Here is a 19,426-nt window from a genome sequence, read left to right as displayed (position 1 = left end):
GTGACTGGAAGTGGAGGCACCGATCTTTTCTTAAATTTCAAAAGACTTCTGGTACTTCTGGTATTGTTATGTATAAAACCAGAATGAATTCAGCTTGCCTGGATTTTTTTTCCTTTGTTTAACTAAATTGTTTATCTGAGATTTTCTTCTCTACTTTTTCTACAATGACTATTCTGGCACAGTTGCCAAAGGAATGCTTCGAGCACACTGTAATGGTGTACTCAAGTGACTACAATTTACGGGCAAACACTAGAATGCTTAAAAAAAAAAAAAAAAGGCAGGAGAGAGGAATCAAAAAGGGGAAGATACTGGCTTCTTTTATAGCCTTATGATTACTATTGATAAGGGAATTTCATAATGTGTGTCCAAATAAATTGAGAACTGTCAGATATATCTGTGCCTCAACATAGGCTCCAAATTTATTATTTTTCATTTATACTGAATAATATGTTTTCCAATATGATGAACATACATTGCACATATAAAATTACGTAGAATATCCAAGACTTTTCAGTTTGGCCACTTCTATTCTGGTGCCAAAAGGTGAATTTTGGAGCCTAGTTCTGGACATGCAACTAAGAACTTTCTTTTTTTTTTAAAACAGTAAAATATAATAATATGCGTGCTCCTTTAGGAAGTAAAAGAATACAAGAAAACCAATAAACAAGATGTTGATTTCACACCACAAATTCACTGCCTGAAAGGAAAGATCTCCATCAAGGAAGTTAATAACACTGGTCTACTAGCCTTCCTGAGACAGGACATCATTCAGATGCTAATATAAATTCATTGGGTAGACATATACCTATTGCAATATTTATTCATTTTCCTGCTGTCAATAGTGACAAATTGTTTCCTTATACTCTTTGGTTAGAAATGGGCTTTTTTTTTTTTTTTTTCTTATATACCTCCCAACACCCCAGACACTTTCTCAGTCATATCTGTAGCTGTTACAGAACTCACAGCAACAGCATTTTATCAGACATACAACAACAGCAGTCAGTCACCATAAAATATTGAGCTTGAAGAAGAAACTCCAGATGTCTAGGCTAAAATGAAGCCTTCAATAAATCCTCCAGTATCCCATCAAATAGTTTTTTAAACAAACAAAAAAACAAAAAAAACCCAACAACAAAAGCACTTCTATAGCTCTATTATGTACATTTTAAGAAATTTAATACTGCAAAAAATGAAACATGGGCAAGAATTTCCGGCTGGATTCTGTGAAAAACTTTTCAGCCTCTATCAGTAGAACTTCCGTTCATATTCACACATAATGAATTCCAGCATCTCTGCTGTAATCTAAGGTTTTTTTAAAAAAAGAAAGTACATGGCAAAAACTTTACTGAATGATGACCTTCAGGAATGACAATCTGATAGAAATTTATACAATACAAGGACAGATCTGAAAATTTATTGGTTGGACCAATCAATTTGTCAACTATGGTCCTCCAGAGGATGTGGTGATAAGGAAGGAAAACCAAAAAATCCTCGATGCTGAAAGATTAAAGAAAATTAGGAAAACTCCACACAAATCCAGGGGAAGCCATCCTAAAATTTTAACACAAACATGACTTCCAAAGACCCCTTAAAAACTCAAATTTTTCTATGATTCTACATTTCTTCCATTCTGAGCTAAAAGCAGCTTCCTTCCTTCCTTTCATGTCGTGAAGTGGCTCTAACCCAGTGTTGTGCTGTGCAGAATGAAGGCAAGAGATTCTCCTTCAACTTTTACCTGCTGCTTCTAATCAACTAAAATTACAATATTGTATGTCTACATTTTATTTTTCTCTGTTAGACTCCCTGGTTTGTTGAAAATTAAATTACCATGGAAAATACCCACAAAATAAAATAAGTGTAAACATTTCATCTGAACTATTTAAGAAATTGTTAACTTTGTTTAGGTGTTTTCTAGCTTGTTCTTCTCTAGTGAAAGGATGCATGCCGAGATTATTTTAGAAAACGAAATCAAACCAGAATAATTTCATTGTGAAAAACAGGAAGCATTGTATTCTTGCTAGCTATTTACAATATTCCTTATTATGCAAAAGCTTTATTACATTACTGAGCATTATTTCAGTACGCATTAAACAGTCTCAGTTTTTGAAAGTTTATAGACTATATCAAAGCACATCAAATCAACCAGAATATAGCTGTTTGCCACTCTACTTTCTCTACCACAACAATTCTATTTTAGACGTTTCTTATTTTGACATTTCTAAATCTTGAGACAGTTTTCCCTCTTCTGTATCTGAAATTGTGTTTAGTGCTGTATGGAGAAAGGTGTTAGTGATAAGATTTAAATTTACAATTTCAGAGACTGATACACTTTATTTCATTGAATAGACATGGTTCCATTAAGCTGCCCTGATAATGTGTGTTCCAGCTGTGACCGTGAAGGTGAGAAGGCAGATTTATCTTCTTTTCCATTCAAGGCTTGATCCAACACCCATAGGAAACATTTGAAAACATTTACATTTTTGTAAATATCCTTGATACTGAACTAATATTTGATTTTATTTTAGTGATTCATGGAGATACAAACATGTTGGACTATTTTTTCCTTCATATTTTTTCTGGATCAGACTTGAACTTCGGACTTGGTTACCAAACTGGGCCAGTAAATGCTACCCTCCTTAGCAATCACTGGGGGTTTTCTTATTTAAAAAATCAGCCAGTATCCTGCATTCCAGCACTGTTATCTTGGCAATTCTGGGAAGCTAAGTCAAATAACAACAACAAAATGCATCTTACTCACCAGTCCGCCTCCATCAGGTGAATATCCCTGAAGAAGAGGGCTCCTTTCCATTGTCTTTGGAGGCAATATAGCAGCTTGCTTGCTTATGGTCTTCCCATTTCTACCGTCCAGCCACAAGTAGCACAACTAAGTCCTCTTCAGCAGATGAGGAGTTCTTAAGCCAGGATACTTCGGTGTTCCCCCATGTATTTCCTACTGCCACTTTTACCTTGTCAATCTGTAAGTCATCTGCTATGTTCAGCATGAGAGATATCAACTCGTGGAAAAAGTTTTTATCATGCCTGCACTTTGGACCCTGGTTCTGACAGGACTCAGTAAATAGGAGGCTTTTGGCAGATGAAAACCACTATTGAAAGTTTCCTCCAGTAAAGCTGCAAGATTAAGCCCTCAACCTCCAAGCCTTCACTTTGGAGTACTGATGAGCAAACCACACCATTCCAGCTCCATCCCATGTCCTCCTCCACAGCTGCCTGCGCCTGCAGCCGCCCCAGCAGTGCGATAGCCCCTCTCATCCCAAAACCCTCAGGGTGATAAGAGTGGGACAGGGGTTGGTTCCTCCATCCAGCTGCTGCACTGACAGACCAGCACCAGGGGAGCAAGGGGGGAAAAAAGGGGGAGGGGGAATCTATCAAAATCGGTGACAGAAGCAAAGCTAGGCAATGAATCCAGATCAGTTCAGGTGAATTTACACCAAATATATGAATTTTATCCAATGTAAACCAAGATGCATTGTTCATTTGATACTTATCTCCACTTTTCTCTCACTTGCAAAAGGGGTTTTTTGTTAATTTTTAGAACTGCTAAAACCTGCCAGATTCGAAGCACAAAGCCTAAGAGTGTCTCTTCAGAAAGGCCGAAATGAAGTGGCGTTTTCCACAGCGGGCTCCGCCGTCCGGCTGCCACGCGTGGGCGCAGCGGCCGCCGCTTGCGGTGGGGGGGGGGTCCCGGACTGAGGGAGGAGGCGGCAGCTGCGCGCGGGCGGGGCGGTGCCGCCCAGGTGCGGCCGTTAGCCGTGGCCGCGCGGGGGCGAGGGTGGCGGGACCGCTCAGGTGCGGCCGCGCAGCAAATCCATAAGCTTTAACAGGTGCAACCTGATTGTTCTAAAAACCGCGCGGGAGGGTGTAAGCCTGGAAAGGCCGGCTCTGCGCGAAGGCGTGACTCCAGGGAACGCTCTAGAGCAGCTGCCTGCCTTGCCCGCATCACGCCCAGGCCGCAGGGTGTTTGCTCTCGTGTTCTGTGCGCTGAGCTCCCCCAGTCTGCGATGGCCTCTGTGATCTGCCAACAGACAACACGCAGCCCCAGCTCTAGGTGTGCCTGACATGGCATGCAATGCGCAGCACAGGTTTATATGTCCTCCTAGTCTATTTAAGCTTGAGCAGAAGGAATTTTCTTTTGTCATATGCTTTTTAGTCATCTATAGTAGCAAAAAAAAAAAAAAAAAAAAAAAAAGAAAGTGTGAAATACCACATAATTAGTCCATATGGCTTAGAGGACCACAAAGAAGGGCATAAAATGGTTCAATCGCTTTGCTGTACAGATGGCTTCAAGACAACGTAAGAGTTGTTGGAGCTTCTCAAGATCCTTAAGTTTCTTAATTTGTGACAGAGGTGTCCTGGCAGGAGTTGCGCTCTGAAAGCCCTGGTACTCCCTCTGTGCTGAGGTCACAGGCAAGACATCTGTACTTCTGGGGCTGTCCTGAGGTGCAAGCAGTGGTTGGTATTATTCCCGCGGTACTGTGGGACCATTCTGACAACGGCACCGGCTCCTCCTGCACCTTTCAGGAAGGGAACTTATCCATGACCCTGTTGTCCTCCTTCCTTGTGCATGGTTAATCACTGCATTGCCTTGGAGATTTTAAAACCATTTCAGGTCCTCCCTAGCTCCCCAGCTAGTATTCCAGGAGTTAATGTGTTCCCTGTGACATCTCTCTGGTATTTACATTTACGAGGATCCAGCCATCAGCTTTAAATGCCACATTTTTCCATTGTCTCTCACAACACATTGTCTCTCTTCAACTAAGTTCATTAATGCATTTAATCTTTATTACAGCTGATCACAAGGATGCCACCATTGTGCAGAAACAAACTCATCGAAGAAAATCTAAAAAACTATTATCCTTCCAGACTTTGAAAACTTCACCCGATATTGAAACAGGTAAAGCAACATTAATTCAGTCTCAAGTAGAGCACTCTGTTCCATTAACATTTCATTGATTTGCTGCTGATACAAAACGAACCACCAAAGACATTGATAAAAAAGCTTTATAAAGGGATATGGCAAGTGATCATCAATTACTGAAGTGTAACTCGAAATGAATTTTAGCACCGTGGGCAGGTGCAGACACAGTATTACAAACAGAATGTTAGCCAGCAGGCAGGTTTCTCCTTGGTTGTTGTGAATTTGGTTCGTTATTAATAGGTCTGGGGGAGGAGGGGAGGGGGGAAAGCCCTGATGCCTCTTAATTTATCTCCAGACTGTGGGCCAAAGTAAAAGCATCCAAGCCTTTTCAAATCACCTTGACTGTCTCCTTGGCAGACAGAATATTTTTAGTCCATTGGATTTTGAGCAACTTCTGATAACAGATGGGTTAGCACTTCACCACTGTATGCGCGGTGCTGTAGAACAGAATGAATAAAAAATGACCCGGCTGTGAAATCCTTATTCCCCACTTACTTCTCATTGATTTCAACAAATTGTCTAAATATCTGCTCACCAGTAGGAAAAAGATGTCTGCAACAGTTTCACAAAGCTGCTTTTGTTTTGTTTTGGTTTTTTTGTTGATTCCCCCCCCCCCCCCCCCAAACTGACTCTATTCTAGGGTGGGGAAAGGGAAGTGGGGTTTTTTTCCTATCATGGAAATATTTCAAAGTTTCAAAAGTTTGCACACCCTCTCCTCTCCTGACCCCACATGTCCTCAAATAACCAGTGATCTTTGACAGAGGAGCTGATACCACACTGACCTGGAACTCTGGCTGAAGCCAACATTTCTAGCCCAGCTTCAGGTGAACAACTGGCATCCAAGCTATTCATTCTTGCTAGATGGCAATGGCTATTCTGTGGATGTTTTGTATTTGCATGGAACTGGTTCATTGCAAATGTTTCCATTTGGTATTTGAATGCATAGTCAGAAATTTTTCTATTTTTTAATCAGAGACCTTCATCCAGGAGGAGATTGCTGTTGTGATTAGTCACAATGACAACCTGGAAAATTAGATCCTTTTTCCTGCAAAAGTTCATGAATAGACTTAGTCTTTTACATAACCATAGGGCTGAAAGAATTAGCCTTTTTCAGAGAAACAGGAATAGCAGACAATTTCCATTATGTTATTTATTATTCCATTTAAATTAATTATTTTTCAGTGCTCACACTTTTTAGTAGTGTATACATGGAAATTGTACCGTAAGGATACAAGTATATAAACCAAATTATTGAGAATTGTGAACAATAGACATCAGTTCTTTTTTCTGAACACACCCACCTTGCTAGCTTGATTTTTTTCTGGAGAAAACATTTTCTGGGGTCTTATTTAAACCTGAATAAATTTATTTCAGTTGTCAAGTCAGATACTTAATGGGCTTGACATTTTGAATAACTATTCCCTGGGTATTTCCATTCTCCCTTAAAAAGAAACTAGTATTGAGGGAGACAATGGATACCTGATGAAATGTCAAAAACATTGAATATCTGTATTTAGAGCATAATGCAGCACATTTTCTTTTAGGGCTAAATAAAAAATATTTTTTGTCTGTTAAATTTGTGCATACTTTTCATATTTTCTGCAATTATCTTTTTTACTCTAAAAATTGAAACAATTTCATGAAGTTTTGCATTTTGAAAACAAAACGTTTCTCCATTAAAGAGTGTCAATGGAAGATCTTAGAGTAGGTCAATTTCTTTCTGGGGGAAGTGAAAAGTGATTCTAACAGGCAGTCCTTCTAAGTAATTCTCATGTTTATTAACTAATGCCACATGAACTCCAGTGGATGTTGTGGGGGCTCAGCATTGGAATTAGGTGAACATTTTCACCCCATAAAACAGTTTGCTCACATGCACAGCTGTTTACTGGTTTGTTATTAAAAATGTAGATAGGTTGCAATGAGCACATAGCATACTGAAATTCCAAATGAATGAACCAGCCTGCTATGAGTACAGCACATATAAGGTAACAAAATACTCTCTAGCAGTCACATCAGAACTGTATGCATTTAGTCATTGCTTTTAACAATTTTTATTTTTTCTGAGATTTCCTGAGAGAAAATATTAATAGTAAAAATTATGATGAAACATATTCCTTAATACATGTTCCATAAAGTTGGATTTGAATGACTTACTAAAATCATATTTCTCATTAGCATCAGGCTATCACAAACAAGACGAGCTTGAGAACTAAGAACAAATATAAGTGCAACAGGCTATCTTACTAATTGGAGAGCAGTGTTCTGTGTACAGCTCTGAAATTATTTGCTGGAATATTTAAGTCCATTATTAAGCTTAAACTCCTAGACGAGAAGACATTTTCTTGTTTACAATATCAATAGCATTTCCTACAGGAGAGGAGTATAACTGGGGATAGTTTTATTCTTTGTTGGCTTTTTAAGTGCTATAAGAATTAGATTGATAAGTTTATTATGCTTTAATATGGTATGCAGCATTTAGCTTCTACATTCTAATATCCTGATAGTGATATATAATACATTTTAAAATTCTCTGCCCCAAATATCATACAGTAATGCATATTAACTCTTGTCTGAGACAAGTATTTCTGATTTTCCTTTCAGGCAATCCATGTTCTATGAATTTGTAGAATAGGAAGCACATTAAGATTGGTCATGTCTTCACATGCATTGACTATTAATGACAATTGTATAATTAAAAGAATTAACTTCTACCAAACAAGAATTTGCAATCACTCCTAGCTCTACACACCCACATACAAAATACATCTTTACCATATTCTTCATCTATGCTACTTCTGTGCCATTTCTGGGGCACTGTAACGTTACTTATGCAACTCCATTTGGGCCCTTTTCACACCCAGTATGAATATCTTCCTGTTGCTGTTGTGTAAGGGAAGAGTAGTAACGATAGGTCTCAGCCTAGATCCTCTGAATGCCAAGCAGGAAAAGCACTGCATCTCAGGAAATACTTAACTCAAGACTTTGCCTGCTGTTATATGTAAAATTAGATGAAATAAGACAGCCCTACCTCCTCTCTTTTCTCTCCATTGCTCGTGAGTGTCTGACCTTCTCCCACATACAGTTCTCATTAAAACTGAGAACAAGGGAGAAATGGCAGCTAAACTTTAAAGGAGACATTAAAATGCTAAGTGTTTTATTTGCACATAGATCAGACAAACACAATTAGGACCAAACTAAATGTCCAATCTCTTTTGAAGTTATTTCTCCTCCACAAGAAAAATCACTTATTGATGGTTGATAAAGATACCATAAAATGATGTTACCTTCATTTAAAGCTACTAGAAGAAATTCCAAGAGAGAAGAAATGAAACTCATTCAAGGGTCCAGCCTAGCAGAAAATGTGCATTAGCTACAGGTTATAATGTAAATATACAAGCTACAGGACTAATCACTAGCAGTAAACAAATATTTGAAGAAAAGGTTTCACACAGTAAGAAATTGCATGGCAAGAAATCAGCTATAAAAATCAATTACGCATCATTATCATCAGACAGTATGTATCCAGAAGAGTCATCTCAGGAAACACAAATCAAACATCTGGTGAAGTGCAAACACCTCATTGTGCAATTGATAGCCCAGCCAGGGCCACCTTACTTCACAGAGGTCACTAACCCTATCCTTTTGGGAGAGGAAAAAGGCATCTAAAAGCAAAGGCATAATAAAACGGAAGAGAAAGTTAGTCCTTGAGAATCATTGAAAAATAAACTGCAACCTGTAAATTATGCAGACAAATTTATTCATACAACGGAAGAGGAAAAAATTCTCCCACTGTGACTTACCACATTTCACCTGAGAGCAGGTTTGTGTTGTGGCATTATGTAAAGAGAAAAAATTAGGCTGCAGTGAAATGTGGTGTAACTCCATTAATGCTCTATATTCTGGTCTGTGGGGACTCAGGGGAAAAATTAGCAGAAGTGGATCCCTAGTTCATACAAAATTGAATTGTTTTACTGTAGTGAGTGTATTAATCTTGGCTCATCTCAGCAAAGAAATAGGTTTTATTAATTTGGTTCTAAGTCATTGAAATCTAGTGGAAATTCTCACTCTGAATCTGATCTTTGGAAACAGTTTCTACTCAGTAAATATGAAAATAATGTCTGTTATAACTAAAATTTGTAGATACCTCTTTCTTTTGCTCAGTACTTGTTCAGCACAAAAGAGATTTAGTACTTCACAGTTATCCTGGATTATTCTTTTATAAAACTAATGTGTAAATACTCATACTACATAACTATTTCATTACAGTAATTATAAGAGGTAATAGACTGGGATGTCCATTCTTTGAGTAGCCTTGAAAATCTCATCCATGATTGCTGCCAATTACTTTGCTTGGGTTTTGTTCTCTTTTAGAGACAAGAACAGTATTAAATTGGAGATGTCTATGTACAATAACAGATGAAAACAAAATTAGAAAGCATGGATGCATCTGTGCATCCAGAAAGAAGCAAGAATAAATCCTCAGGAGCTGCTTTTTCAAGATACATGCAAACAAGCTTGGGACCTTGTGTGCCATATTTTATTGCTGTGAAAAATTTACGAAGAAAAGTTCAATTCGTTTAAAAGTTTTCCTTATTGCTGTAGCATTTTTCCTTATGAAATGGAATTACTATAATAGGTGTCTCAGCATATTCCCAGTGGTGTCATTGACAAGAAATATTGACAGGAGATCTTATAACGAAAATCCATAACACGCACCTCTTACGACTCAACAACAGCTATCACTAGAAAAACAGATCAGCAAGCAAGACTTGAAGGTCACTGTGTAATAGAATAAAGGTAGCCATTCCAGACAATGAAACTGCAGCACTAAAAAGATTTTGTACACAGTGATGAACAGCTTCAGACAGCACTAAACGTAGAGGCAGACAGTGTGAAGCAGATGCAGCATTCAAGGCTGCAGTATGGACCAGCCCAACTCTTACGGACTGAGAGTGTAAAATCTAGCTCCAAGGTAGATTTAGCTCAAAGTTGAAATCTTTGAGACTTGCAGAGCGAAAGGTGGGTAGCAGTGCCCAGTCTTCCTCCCAGCATAGCAAAAATCCAAAACACTTTCAAAACAACGAGATAACCACATTCTCCCCTTTTTTATTTTCTTCATTTTCCGTATTTACTTCTTTACTGCCTTCCCTTCTAGTCTTCCTACTAAACTGGTTACCTTTTCATAGTCCATTTATTTTCTGGATGGCAACAAGAAGCATTTGTTAGCTTAGAAAACATTTCCATGCTTGTACTTCGCCCATAACCCTCAAGTGTATTGGCAGCAGTTGCACATTTCTATCAAGGAAAGCTTCTGTTTTCTTAATTTCTGCTTGCTATGATCTCCTTTTGTTTTCTTCAAAATTTATCTTCAGTAAAGTTGCACTGTATTTTATTGCTGCTTCTTCTGGTTATGTATTGTTGAGTTTTTCTTTCCTGATAACTCTATGAATTGGCTGGCTATTTTTCATTATTTCTGTGGGGCTATGGGGAAAAAAAAACAATTCCTTTACTTGAGAATTCTGACATTTATTAGCATAATAAAACTCTCAGATGAAATTGCAGTTTTCCAAGTAATTTCATTTGCAGGGGAATGTACAAGGGATTTATTTTAAAGCCAAGTAAAACCTAGAATGAGAAATGGATTGAGCACAGGCAGAAAAACTTAGAAAATTAGAAGTAGGAAATGTGCTCCGAAGTGAAAATGATGGTGCTGTTGTGATGTTTATTACATCACAAGAGGATACATAAGCCAAAAAGCTTATATTTCCAAACCTTCTTAGCGGCTAAACAAAATGCATGCAGTTGCTGGGAAGTGTGTCACTAGAAATAAATAGCTGTATTATCATCAATCTCTGAATGTGAATTCCTTATGGAACAAGTTCTTCAATATTCTGTCTATAAACATTCCCAAAATTGTGTACAACGGGTTGATTAATCTTCCAAAAGATTTGGTATGTCTTCTTTTTCTAGCACGCCTAGCACCTTTTCCAAAGAGAAGGTGGCATTTTATGCCTTTTTTTTTTTTTTTTTTTTACAGTTCTTAAAGGCTGTGTTGGTTTTGCGTGGCAAGGTTTTGGTAGCGGGGGGGCTACCACGTCAAAGGCAAAACACCAATCTGCAAAGATGTCTAAGTGTCTAAATACCACCTTAATTACTCAGTACCACCTTTAGACCCTCAGTCCTACACAGCCAGCTGCTGCTCTCTGGCTTCAGAGGTAAGTCTAGGAATACATATATTTTTTTAACTTTAAAAGGTCCCTTTCCCTTCTTCTTTGAAGTAGAGAATAACCTGAAGCCATTCTTGATATGCCTACAGAGAGGGAGCAAGTGCAGAGCTAGTTTCTCAGAGGAAGCATCTGGTATATACTGGGGTTCTTTGGAGGAGGTAGATTGCACTTAGTGAATGTTCTACTGGAAAAAAGCAATGTACTCTGTGATTATTTTAGAGAGTCCATATTTGAAGCACAGTGAATTACTCTGTGCTAAGCTCCACATTCTGGTAGCCGGACTCAATGTCTGTCTATACCTGTACCAGGTGTATATCTGTACCCAGCTCCCACACACCAGCCTTCTCATGTAATGGAGACATGTAGGTCTCTATTAGGGTCTATAATGTGTTACTATGTTCAAAACTGGAGAGCTGTATTCCATTTCGAGAATCCAGCCCCTGGAGACCTGCAGATGACCACACACTTTAACAAAATTCCAAGACCGCTTGGTTATCTTGACCTTTTATCTAGCTGCCAAGTCACTTTGTTTCTCAAGGTATCAGACACATAGCTAAAGAATGCCCTACCTCTGTAAACCTACTTGCTGTGAAAAGCCCGGCTGTTGGCTTATCTGAGCACTGTGCACTAAGAACAGCTGCTCCAGCTAATAAGCATTGCTTATTTGCTGTATCCTGATTTGTTTTCTTATGAGGTGCTAACAGGAACTATTTAAAACCTCCTGAGCCAGTGTTCCAAGTGATTAATACAGAAACTGTCCACCTAAGTCTCTGTGGAAAGTACATTAGAATTTTCTTTTCATGGTCACAAACATTGATGGATTAAATCACACAAAAAGCAATGTTAAGAGAATTTTCCTGAACAGTAATGAAGTTTGTGTGCAAAAATCTGTACTTTAATATGGGTTAACTGTAGAATTAATTATGAAAAAAATTGTTGCTATTATTACCACACATACGTATTATGGTGGCACCTTAAATGTATAGTGTGCTTTATAAGCTTGAACAAGGTTCTTTTCCTAGACGAGCTTACCATCTAGGACAGACAAAGCATTGAAGGTAACAGCAAGTCAAGAGAAATGACTGTTTGAGGAGAGAGAGATTTCTGTGCGGCTCGGGAGGGAAGTCTACACTGGGATTTGGAAGAGAACCACATAGGAAATCAGAGATTGCCCAAAGCAGCAGCACGTAGAAATACAGTCAGTGTGCCTTTTCTATGTGTTCAGAGATTCCCAGGAAAAAATTAACCATGGAGGTACACTTTACTTCTCCAAATACACACCACATATGAAAAAAGTACTGAGAAACTGCCTATTAAAGGCATGACTATGAGACTAACCAACAGGTGTACAACTACTTCCCTCATGGCCCACTTCACTTTTGAAACAAGTCAGTTACATACAAAACTGTCACAACCGTTATTTCAAATATTGCCCTGCAAAATGAATGTTCGGAGCTGAAAAGAACACTTCTATACCCAGCAGCTTCTACCTGGCCATTCATGGGAAGAGAGCAAGGAGCACAGGAAGGTAATAGTAACAGTTCTGCAACTCTTTCACTCTATTTCCTGAATTGGCTGCCTTAGTAGTATCCAGCTTACCAGCGAAACACTGCTGGACTACATCTGTACTGTTTGACAGCCCAGAGTACAAGGACTGCTAAGATACAAACTTCTGGAGGGCAAATTAACTACTGTGATTTTTTTTTTTTTAATAGTCCAAACACAAAGCAACTGCTCCATAGATCTGGGCCACAGGTCTATTTTCATGTGGTTCAGTACGTATAACAAATGGATCAAGAACACATTTGTGCATCTTTTTTAAAACATGAAATAGCATGATGATAATGTAATTAGTTGTACCTTTTCTACGGATAAATATACCACCTCCACCTTTGCTCCTAGCTCAGTTAAGGAAAATATCTTGTCCTACAGCAAAGTAAAGCTAGGAATCTCCAGCATGTATGTTGCACATCAGAAAGCAGAGAACATGACAAGGTCAGTGAGAGGAGTTGTTGCTGCAAATCAAACTGCTTTCATTGGAATAACTAGTTTAGAATAAAGTGACCACTTCCTGTACAGGAGTAAAAGTCTTTCCAAGGCTGTTGGACTGCATGAAGTTGTAAATAAAATGTGAATGACCTTATTCTGTCTCTGCTGTGGTGAACTTTGTACGCCTGCATTCAAAAGCATAATGGCAAGTTTCCAGCTACACCTAACCATTTAAGCAATCACAAACTGCAAAAAGACATTTTAAGACTGCTTCTCCTCTTATCAAATGTGCATCACTGAGTGATGAGACTGTCAACAGAAACGGACAAACCTTGCTTTGGACGAAAGAATCTGTTCACCAATACTGGTATGTCATACGATACTCTATGAGTAGTTCCCGCCCATACTTCTTGCTGCGGTTTGCATTTTCAATCTCAGACATTAAGAAAATTAAGATACGAACTTAACGTTCAGTGCAATTGGCCACAACCCCTTGAAAAATTTGAATATGAACAATGATAATTCAGATGCAAAATAGCAATATTTTGGGCCTTCTAACGAGGATACTTTTTGGCCACAAGACCAGTGGCTTTGGAAGTTTGTTAACTACTTTTCAGTGTCTACATTTGTAGCTATCTATTACTAGAGCTATCCAGAATGCATTCCTCTTAGTCCTGGATCAGTTATTCAAATAAAGGGCTGTAGTCTGGTGGATTCTTCTGCTGCCCACAGGGCTCCAGTAGTAGCTCCCCGCCTGAGGATGTGATGATTTCTTCCTAGAAAGATAAAACCAATTAAAATATCATTCAGAAATGTCTAATCCTTTCCCTTTCTTCTAAGAAAAGCAACTGACAGAAATAAAGACCATCACTCCACTGTAATTGGCAACCAATTATGAATAAAAGCTTGATAAAATACAGACCAAAAGGATTCTATCAACTATTCATTTTCTTCATGCTTGTTTATCTCATACTTATGCCAGTAGTAACTTGTGCTAGTATCAAATAGTGAAATCAAACAGTTGGTGTACAGAAAAGACTGTGATTTGTACTACCTGTAAATTGCTATGCTACTTCAGAAAAACAGCAATAGATACCTACGAAGAATGTTCTCAGGGGTTAATTTAACAGACATATGCCAGTTCTGCTATGCTACTTCCATAGTCATTGGGATGAAAGAAGCTTCACCAGGCAGAGTGAGCAAGAGCTCAATGTTGAGTGCTCACACACAACAGTAACAGCTTTCTGACTGATAAAGATAACCACCTCATTAAGGTAAAGACAGTCTTTACAAATAGCACCTATCCTCATTAAATATCCACATGCTGAGTCAGTCATTCCAGTAATTGATTACCAAGATGAATACAAAAAAACTCACTGGAAAAGTAGAGAATTTGGTCTTTGCACTTATTCCTAGAGTAATGATAGTTCATTTATATTTTTGTAGAAGTTTAAGATTTATAAATGTACCAAAATGGGCCAGAATCCGCAATTGTATCAGCTAAAATAGCAATCCTTCACCTGAAAGTTTAGATCCAAGTTATGGATCCATATATGGGCCTAACATTTTCAAAACTTATCTAGTTTCTATTGAAATTCAATGGAAATTTGGTGCCTGATTTCCTCAAAACACATGCAGGCTCCCAGTTGTGGTTCCTTCCTGGTTCCTTCCCAATCACTTCATCAGACTGAGAAAAGTTCAGAAAGTTACTAATCAAATTAAATGCTTCTAGAAGGTTATGAGGAAGTAAATACAAAGATTTAGCAATGATCTTGGATATGTTATTGCTGCTTTCCACATAGTATTAAATGCAAGTAGTAATAAGAGAAAATGCACACTCACACCCTCTTCTGCAAGAAGTTTGTTCTTCCCTCTAATAGTTACCATCTCCTTGCATCTGTCAGCTGAGGTGCTTGAGTGACCTCGTCTTAATTTTTTTAAACCAAAATGAAGCAGTTTTAGATGAATAAGTATAAGCAACTAAAAAAGTAGTTATGCCAGCCCTGCTCATTTTGATTGAAAGTGGAACAAATCCTCAAAGAGAAGCCCATGCAACTTTTGGTGTGGGAAGTACACTCTTGCCAAAAATAGTCCTGAGGAAGCAGCAACTTTTCCAAACAATATAGGAATAGCCACAAGAGAAAGTGTGCCCACAGTGCAGCCATTTACCTAAAGGCTGCATAGTTGGTTACCAGGCGGCTTTGGGACATTTGACAATGTATTTCACTAGAAAGGGCAGGCAGAAGAGCTTCAAAGACAAACCACAGAATAGACAGGATAAGATGCCTCCTGAAGTGATTGCCAAAGGGACCAGTGTTGCAGCTATTAAGTGAGACAGTTAAAAGAGAATTGTGTTGTGACAATAAAGGTGAACCAGTTTGTCTGATAGGCTTACTACAGGGGACCTCTTAACTATTATCAGGGGATAGCTAAGAAAACTTTTTTTGTTTTTTAAATGTCAGAAACTAAAAGCCATTCTGCTTCTGATGAGCGCCCTACTGCTGACTGTAAATAGATGTTTCTAGTATGGTGATTGTCTAGGATGAGCCGTGATGAAAATATAGGAACATAGCTGGAGCAGAGATGGTTGGAATTGGTTGTCACCATCACCCCTCCCCAGGAGCACAGGGGATAGTGCTGTAGCCAGAGGTCCTACATCTAATGCCTGATAATCTGTATTTGAGGTGTTGTATGCGTGTTTTTCTTTCCCTGACAAGGCCCTGGTTAGACTCTTTCCGTTGTACTGGGTCTGGCTGCAATGGAGTTAACCTTCTTCACAGCAGTCTGTATGGTGGTGTGTTTTGAATTTGTGGCTAAACCAGTGTTGAAAACACCGTAACGTTTTGGCTATTGCTGATCAGTGCTTGCACAGCATCAAGGCTTTCTCTGTTTCCCACTCAGCCCCTGCTGGCCATGAGCAAGCTGGGGATAAGCAAGAAGTTGGGAGGGGACACAGCCCAGTTGGTTGACCCAAACTGGCCAAAAGGATATTCTGTACCATGATGTCATGCTTGGCAGTAAAAATTGGGATAGAGAAAGAAGGATGTGGAGGGATTTGGCCACTGAGAGAGAATTTCATCAGATAAGAGGAGGAGGTATTTTCTGGTCAAATGTGACACCTAGTATCCTCCCATGTGGAAATATAATGTCAGACGGATCTGTGAGGGGACACTAAGGCAAACCTCATTTGTCTTAACCTTTTTATTTTATCTTAAAATAAAGGCACTTCAGTGTGCACACGTGCCAGTAGCTAAGATGGGAGAAAGAAGGTGAGAGAGAGGAGGCCAACCAAAATCTAACTTTCAGAAGAAAGTAATCATTTTCAATGAATCTGAATGAGTTTGCGATTTTCTGCCCTTGATTATTTTTTATTATTATTTTTTCTTGTTTGGGGACTTAAAAATCCTATTTAGGAAGTGAACATCTATGTTTTTATGAAGGATATCACATCAAATCTATGTTCCCGCATGTAATGTAAATTATGAGAAACTCAACTTTTTTGTTAAGCCAATAAAATCCAAAATAATTGACTTCTACTGTACTGCTAATAACAACTGAAATGTAAGGATTACAGCTGGAAGAAATAGTGTGCAGGTTTGAATGAAGAGATGTTCCCAACTAGCTGAAATGAAAGATTTGAGAGAAGGGAAATTGGAAGAAAAATAATCTCTGCTTAATGTCTGTGAGACTGAGTACTGAAAAAATTAAAAGCTGTGAAGAAAAGGAGGAGCAAAAAATTAATAGAATTAGTTTGAGACAAGAGTGAGAAAAGGATAAAAAAGGAAAGGGAACTAGAAAAGAAAGGATGAAGAGAAATTGTAAGGGTGGCTAAGAAAAAAAAGCAGAATTAAAACCAATGAAGATGGGGGGAGATGCAAGGTGATGAAAACAACCTACATTATCAAAACAGTGCTACTGTTTAGTCACAGTCTGGCAACAAGAAACACAAGTTAGAGGCAAAGTCATTCAAATCCATCTAAAGTCAAAGATGAGTAGCAAATTACTCTTGTAAGACTGTTTTGGGTAAAGAGGAATGACCCTTGGCACATCCTTAAAAGAGAACTCCTCTATGTTCCTTTCTTTACTGCAGGGCCTGACTCCTCTGCTTTGCGCGTTACAGTCCTCATATCAAAGGTCAAAAAATGCTGAAATTTCATCAAAAAACCTTTCCATGGTATTTCCAATCCAATTTTGCACAGCAAAGAGGCTCAAGAAGTGTTAGCTCTGTCAGCCCTTATTAGTTGATTTTTAGCGCAGGAGAGCATGCATTGTGTAAGAATCTGCTTAGAAGGGGACACGAATACATGCTGAAGCATTTGAAAGAAGGGGAAAAGCCTTCTGATTCACTGCAATAAAAGACACATGCATATGTGTCTATACATATATGTTATAGCTAGGCTTACTGTAGAATATATACGTATATTCTTTTCTCCACTATGGTTACTTCTACTTTTCAGTGTGGTTTCAAATTACATGGTTCCTCTTTAAATTATTAATCCATTCCACTCAGCTATCGATCTCTACCTAGCAAGTGTTACCTTGTGAAAATCAATAAGATCTGTCAGTGTTGCATGTCGGTTTGGATCTACCCCCAAGAAGCTGTAGAAATCCCCCGAAGCATCAACCAGGAAGTGTTTGAACCCACTTTGCTGGCGATAAGACAATGCATAGCCCCAGATTTTCTCACTGACTCGCAGCAGAAACGTTCCTTCAGATTTATTCATCAACAACTCTTCTGCCTCTTGGCGGCTGATAATACCTGGCAAGAAAAAACCCAATGATTATGCAGGTAACAGGTCTGTAAAAGTAAATCAAATGCAACAAACACAGAGCAGAAGTGAAATTAAAACTTCTCAAGATTGAAAAGTTTATAGGAGGATTTAGACCTATGAAGACAATACTTATGCTATTTGCTTCTGAAGGATAGCTATAAGAGTTTTGATGGAGTTTGATGGGATATGCTTTTTAATTAGCTGATTAAGAACTGCTTTTTCACATCCTTACTGCTTTTTCAAAGGAAGTACCTAAATGCAACTGGCCTATCAGACCAGCAAATTCTGTGCAAGTGATCATTTAGCAGACTAGCATGGTTTGGCATTGCAATTTGAATTTGCAATACGTTGCTGATATTTGCAATTGTACTGCAGTACCTCTGTGTTGCCTTACAATTGTTTTATATGTCCTAAAGAAGGAACATAAAGCAAGTGCCAGGATTAAAAGCATTTGTCTGCTTTTGTGCCTTCATACACACACTCATCCATAGATGCAGATAAATTGGAGCACAAAGAAATAAAATCCTGCAACTAATAGAGCTTCTAACAGAGATGGGTATGTTAGATTACTTATTCACAGGCTTGCATTTCTAGGGAACATTGTTACAGAGGAAAACAAGAAACAAATATCATAGTCCTTTCCTTCTGGAATCTTTCAGGCTTAATATCAGAGTAATAGTCTCCTCTAGTTAGAACCTTTAGCCATGAACTTAACAGAGTACCAACAAAAAGAAAATATTGAGTGTTGTATTTGTTGACCACAAATGAGCTCGTCTTTACAATTCATAATGAACAATAATGACCCATGCACCTTGCTCCAGGACAAGAGACAACAAAATTAGTTGGGACTTCTTGCAGTACATAACTGTCATCCTGTGGTCATTTTCTCTATGAGCCAACTTACCTCTCTGGACAAACTCAATCAGGGAACAAACTCTCTACCCATATCCTAGTCACCAAGCAGTAGTTTTATAGGTGAATTCATTCCTTTGCTGCATGAGAAACTTATTTGCCAGGGCAAAAGAAGGATCATAAATTCAGATATTCAGAGTAAGCAAGGGATAAAGTTTAGCAGGAGTAGAGCTTTCAAGAACTTTCCCATTTTATTCTTCTGTGTTCAAAAAATCTTCATCTCTCTCTTTTCTTTCTGATCCTAGGACACAATAGAAGTTGCTGGTACTTCTGCTTGCAAACAGGCTGTAACAGATAAACCCTATTCTGATTGCATCCCATGTAAAAGGTGTGATCAGAATTGCACCCAGCACTAAACTAGGTCTTACCATCCACCTAGAAAGCCTAGTTCCAATTTGTCTGCTAGACCTAGAGGACAGTAAGCTCATGTCTCATAATTATCTCTGAAATACCAGATGCTCACTTTAATCAGGAACAGATGTTGAATTAGGCCATTCTGAATGTGAACATGACACAAATGTCAGTAAGTAATATATGTGCATGTTCCAAAGTTACTGTCTGTGAAAACTTTCTCAAAATTATAGATGTAA

At 38.4% G+C, this 19,426-nt stretch overlaps 2 protein-coding genes across 3 annotated transcripts in view; one reads left to right on the top strand and one right to left on the bottom strand.

The window, feature by feature from the left end:
* The window catches only part of LOC104641674 (DPY30 domain-containing protein 1), a 291,916-nt gene that overhangs the window by 84,386 nt on the left and 188,104 nt on the right, over positions 1 to 19,426 (top strand). The gene's annotated exons all lie outside the window — the stretch shown is intronic.
* SH2D4B (SH2 domain containing 4B) overlaps positions 11,041 to 19,426 on the bottom strand; it is a 109,990-nt gene continuing 101,604 nt past the window's right edge. For both annotated transcript variants that reach the window (XM_075758681.1, XM_010306731.2), the window contains exons 7-8: positions 17,691 to 17,911; positions 11,041 to 13,928 (exon numbers count right to left, since the gene is read on the bottom strand). In XM_075758681.1, the coding sequence (XP_075614796.1) occupies positions 13,836 to 13,928; positions 17,691 to 17,911 (314 nt within the window). In that variant the 3' untranslated portion in view covers positions 11,041 to 13,835. The remainder of the gene's footprint in view (positions 13,929 to 17,690; positions 17,912 to 19,426) is intronic.

Source organism: Balearica regulorum, chromosome 7, assembly GCF_011004875.1.
Source record: "Balearica regulorum gibbericeps isolate bBalReg1 chromosome 7, bBalReg1.pri, whole genome shotgun sequence".
Classification (NCBI taxonomy): Eukaryota; Metazoa; Chordata; class Aves; order Gruiformes; family Gruidae; genus Balearica; species Balearica regulorum.
The sequence above is the reverse complement of the archived record's forward strand: the minus strand, read 5'-3'. Positions and strand labels throughout refer to the sequence as shown.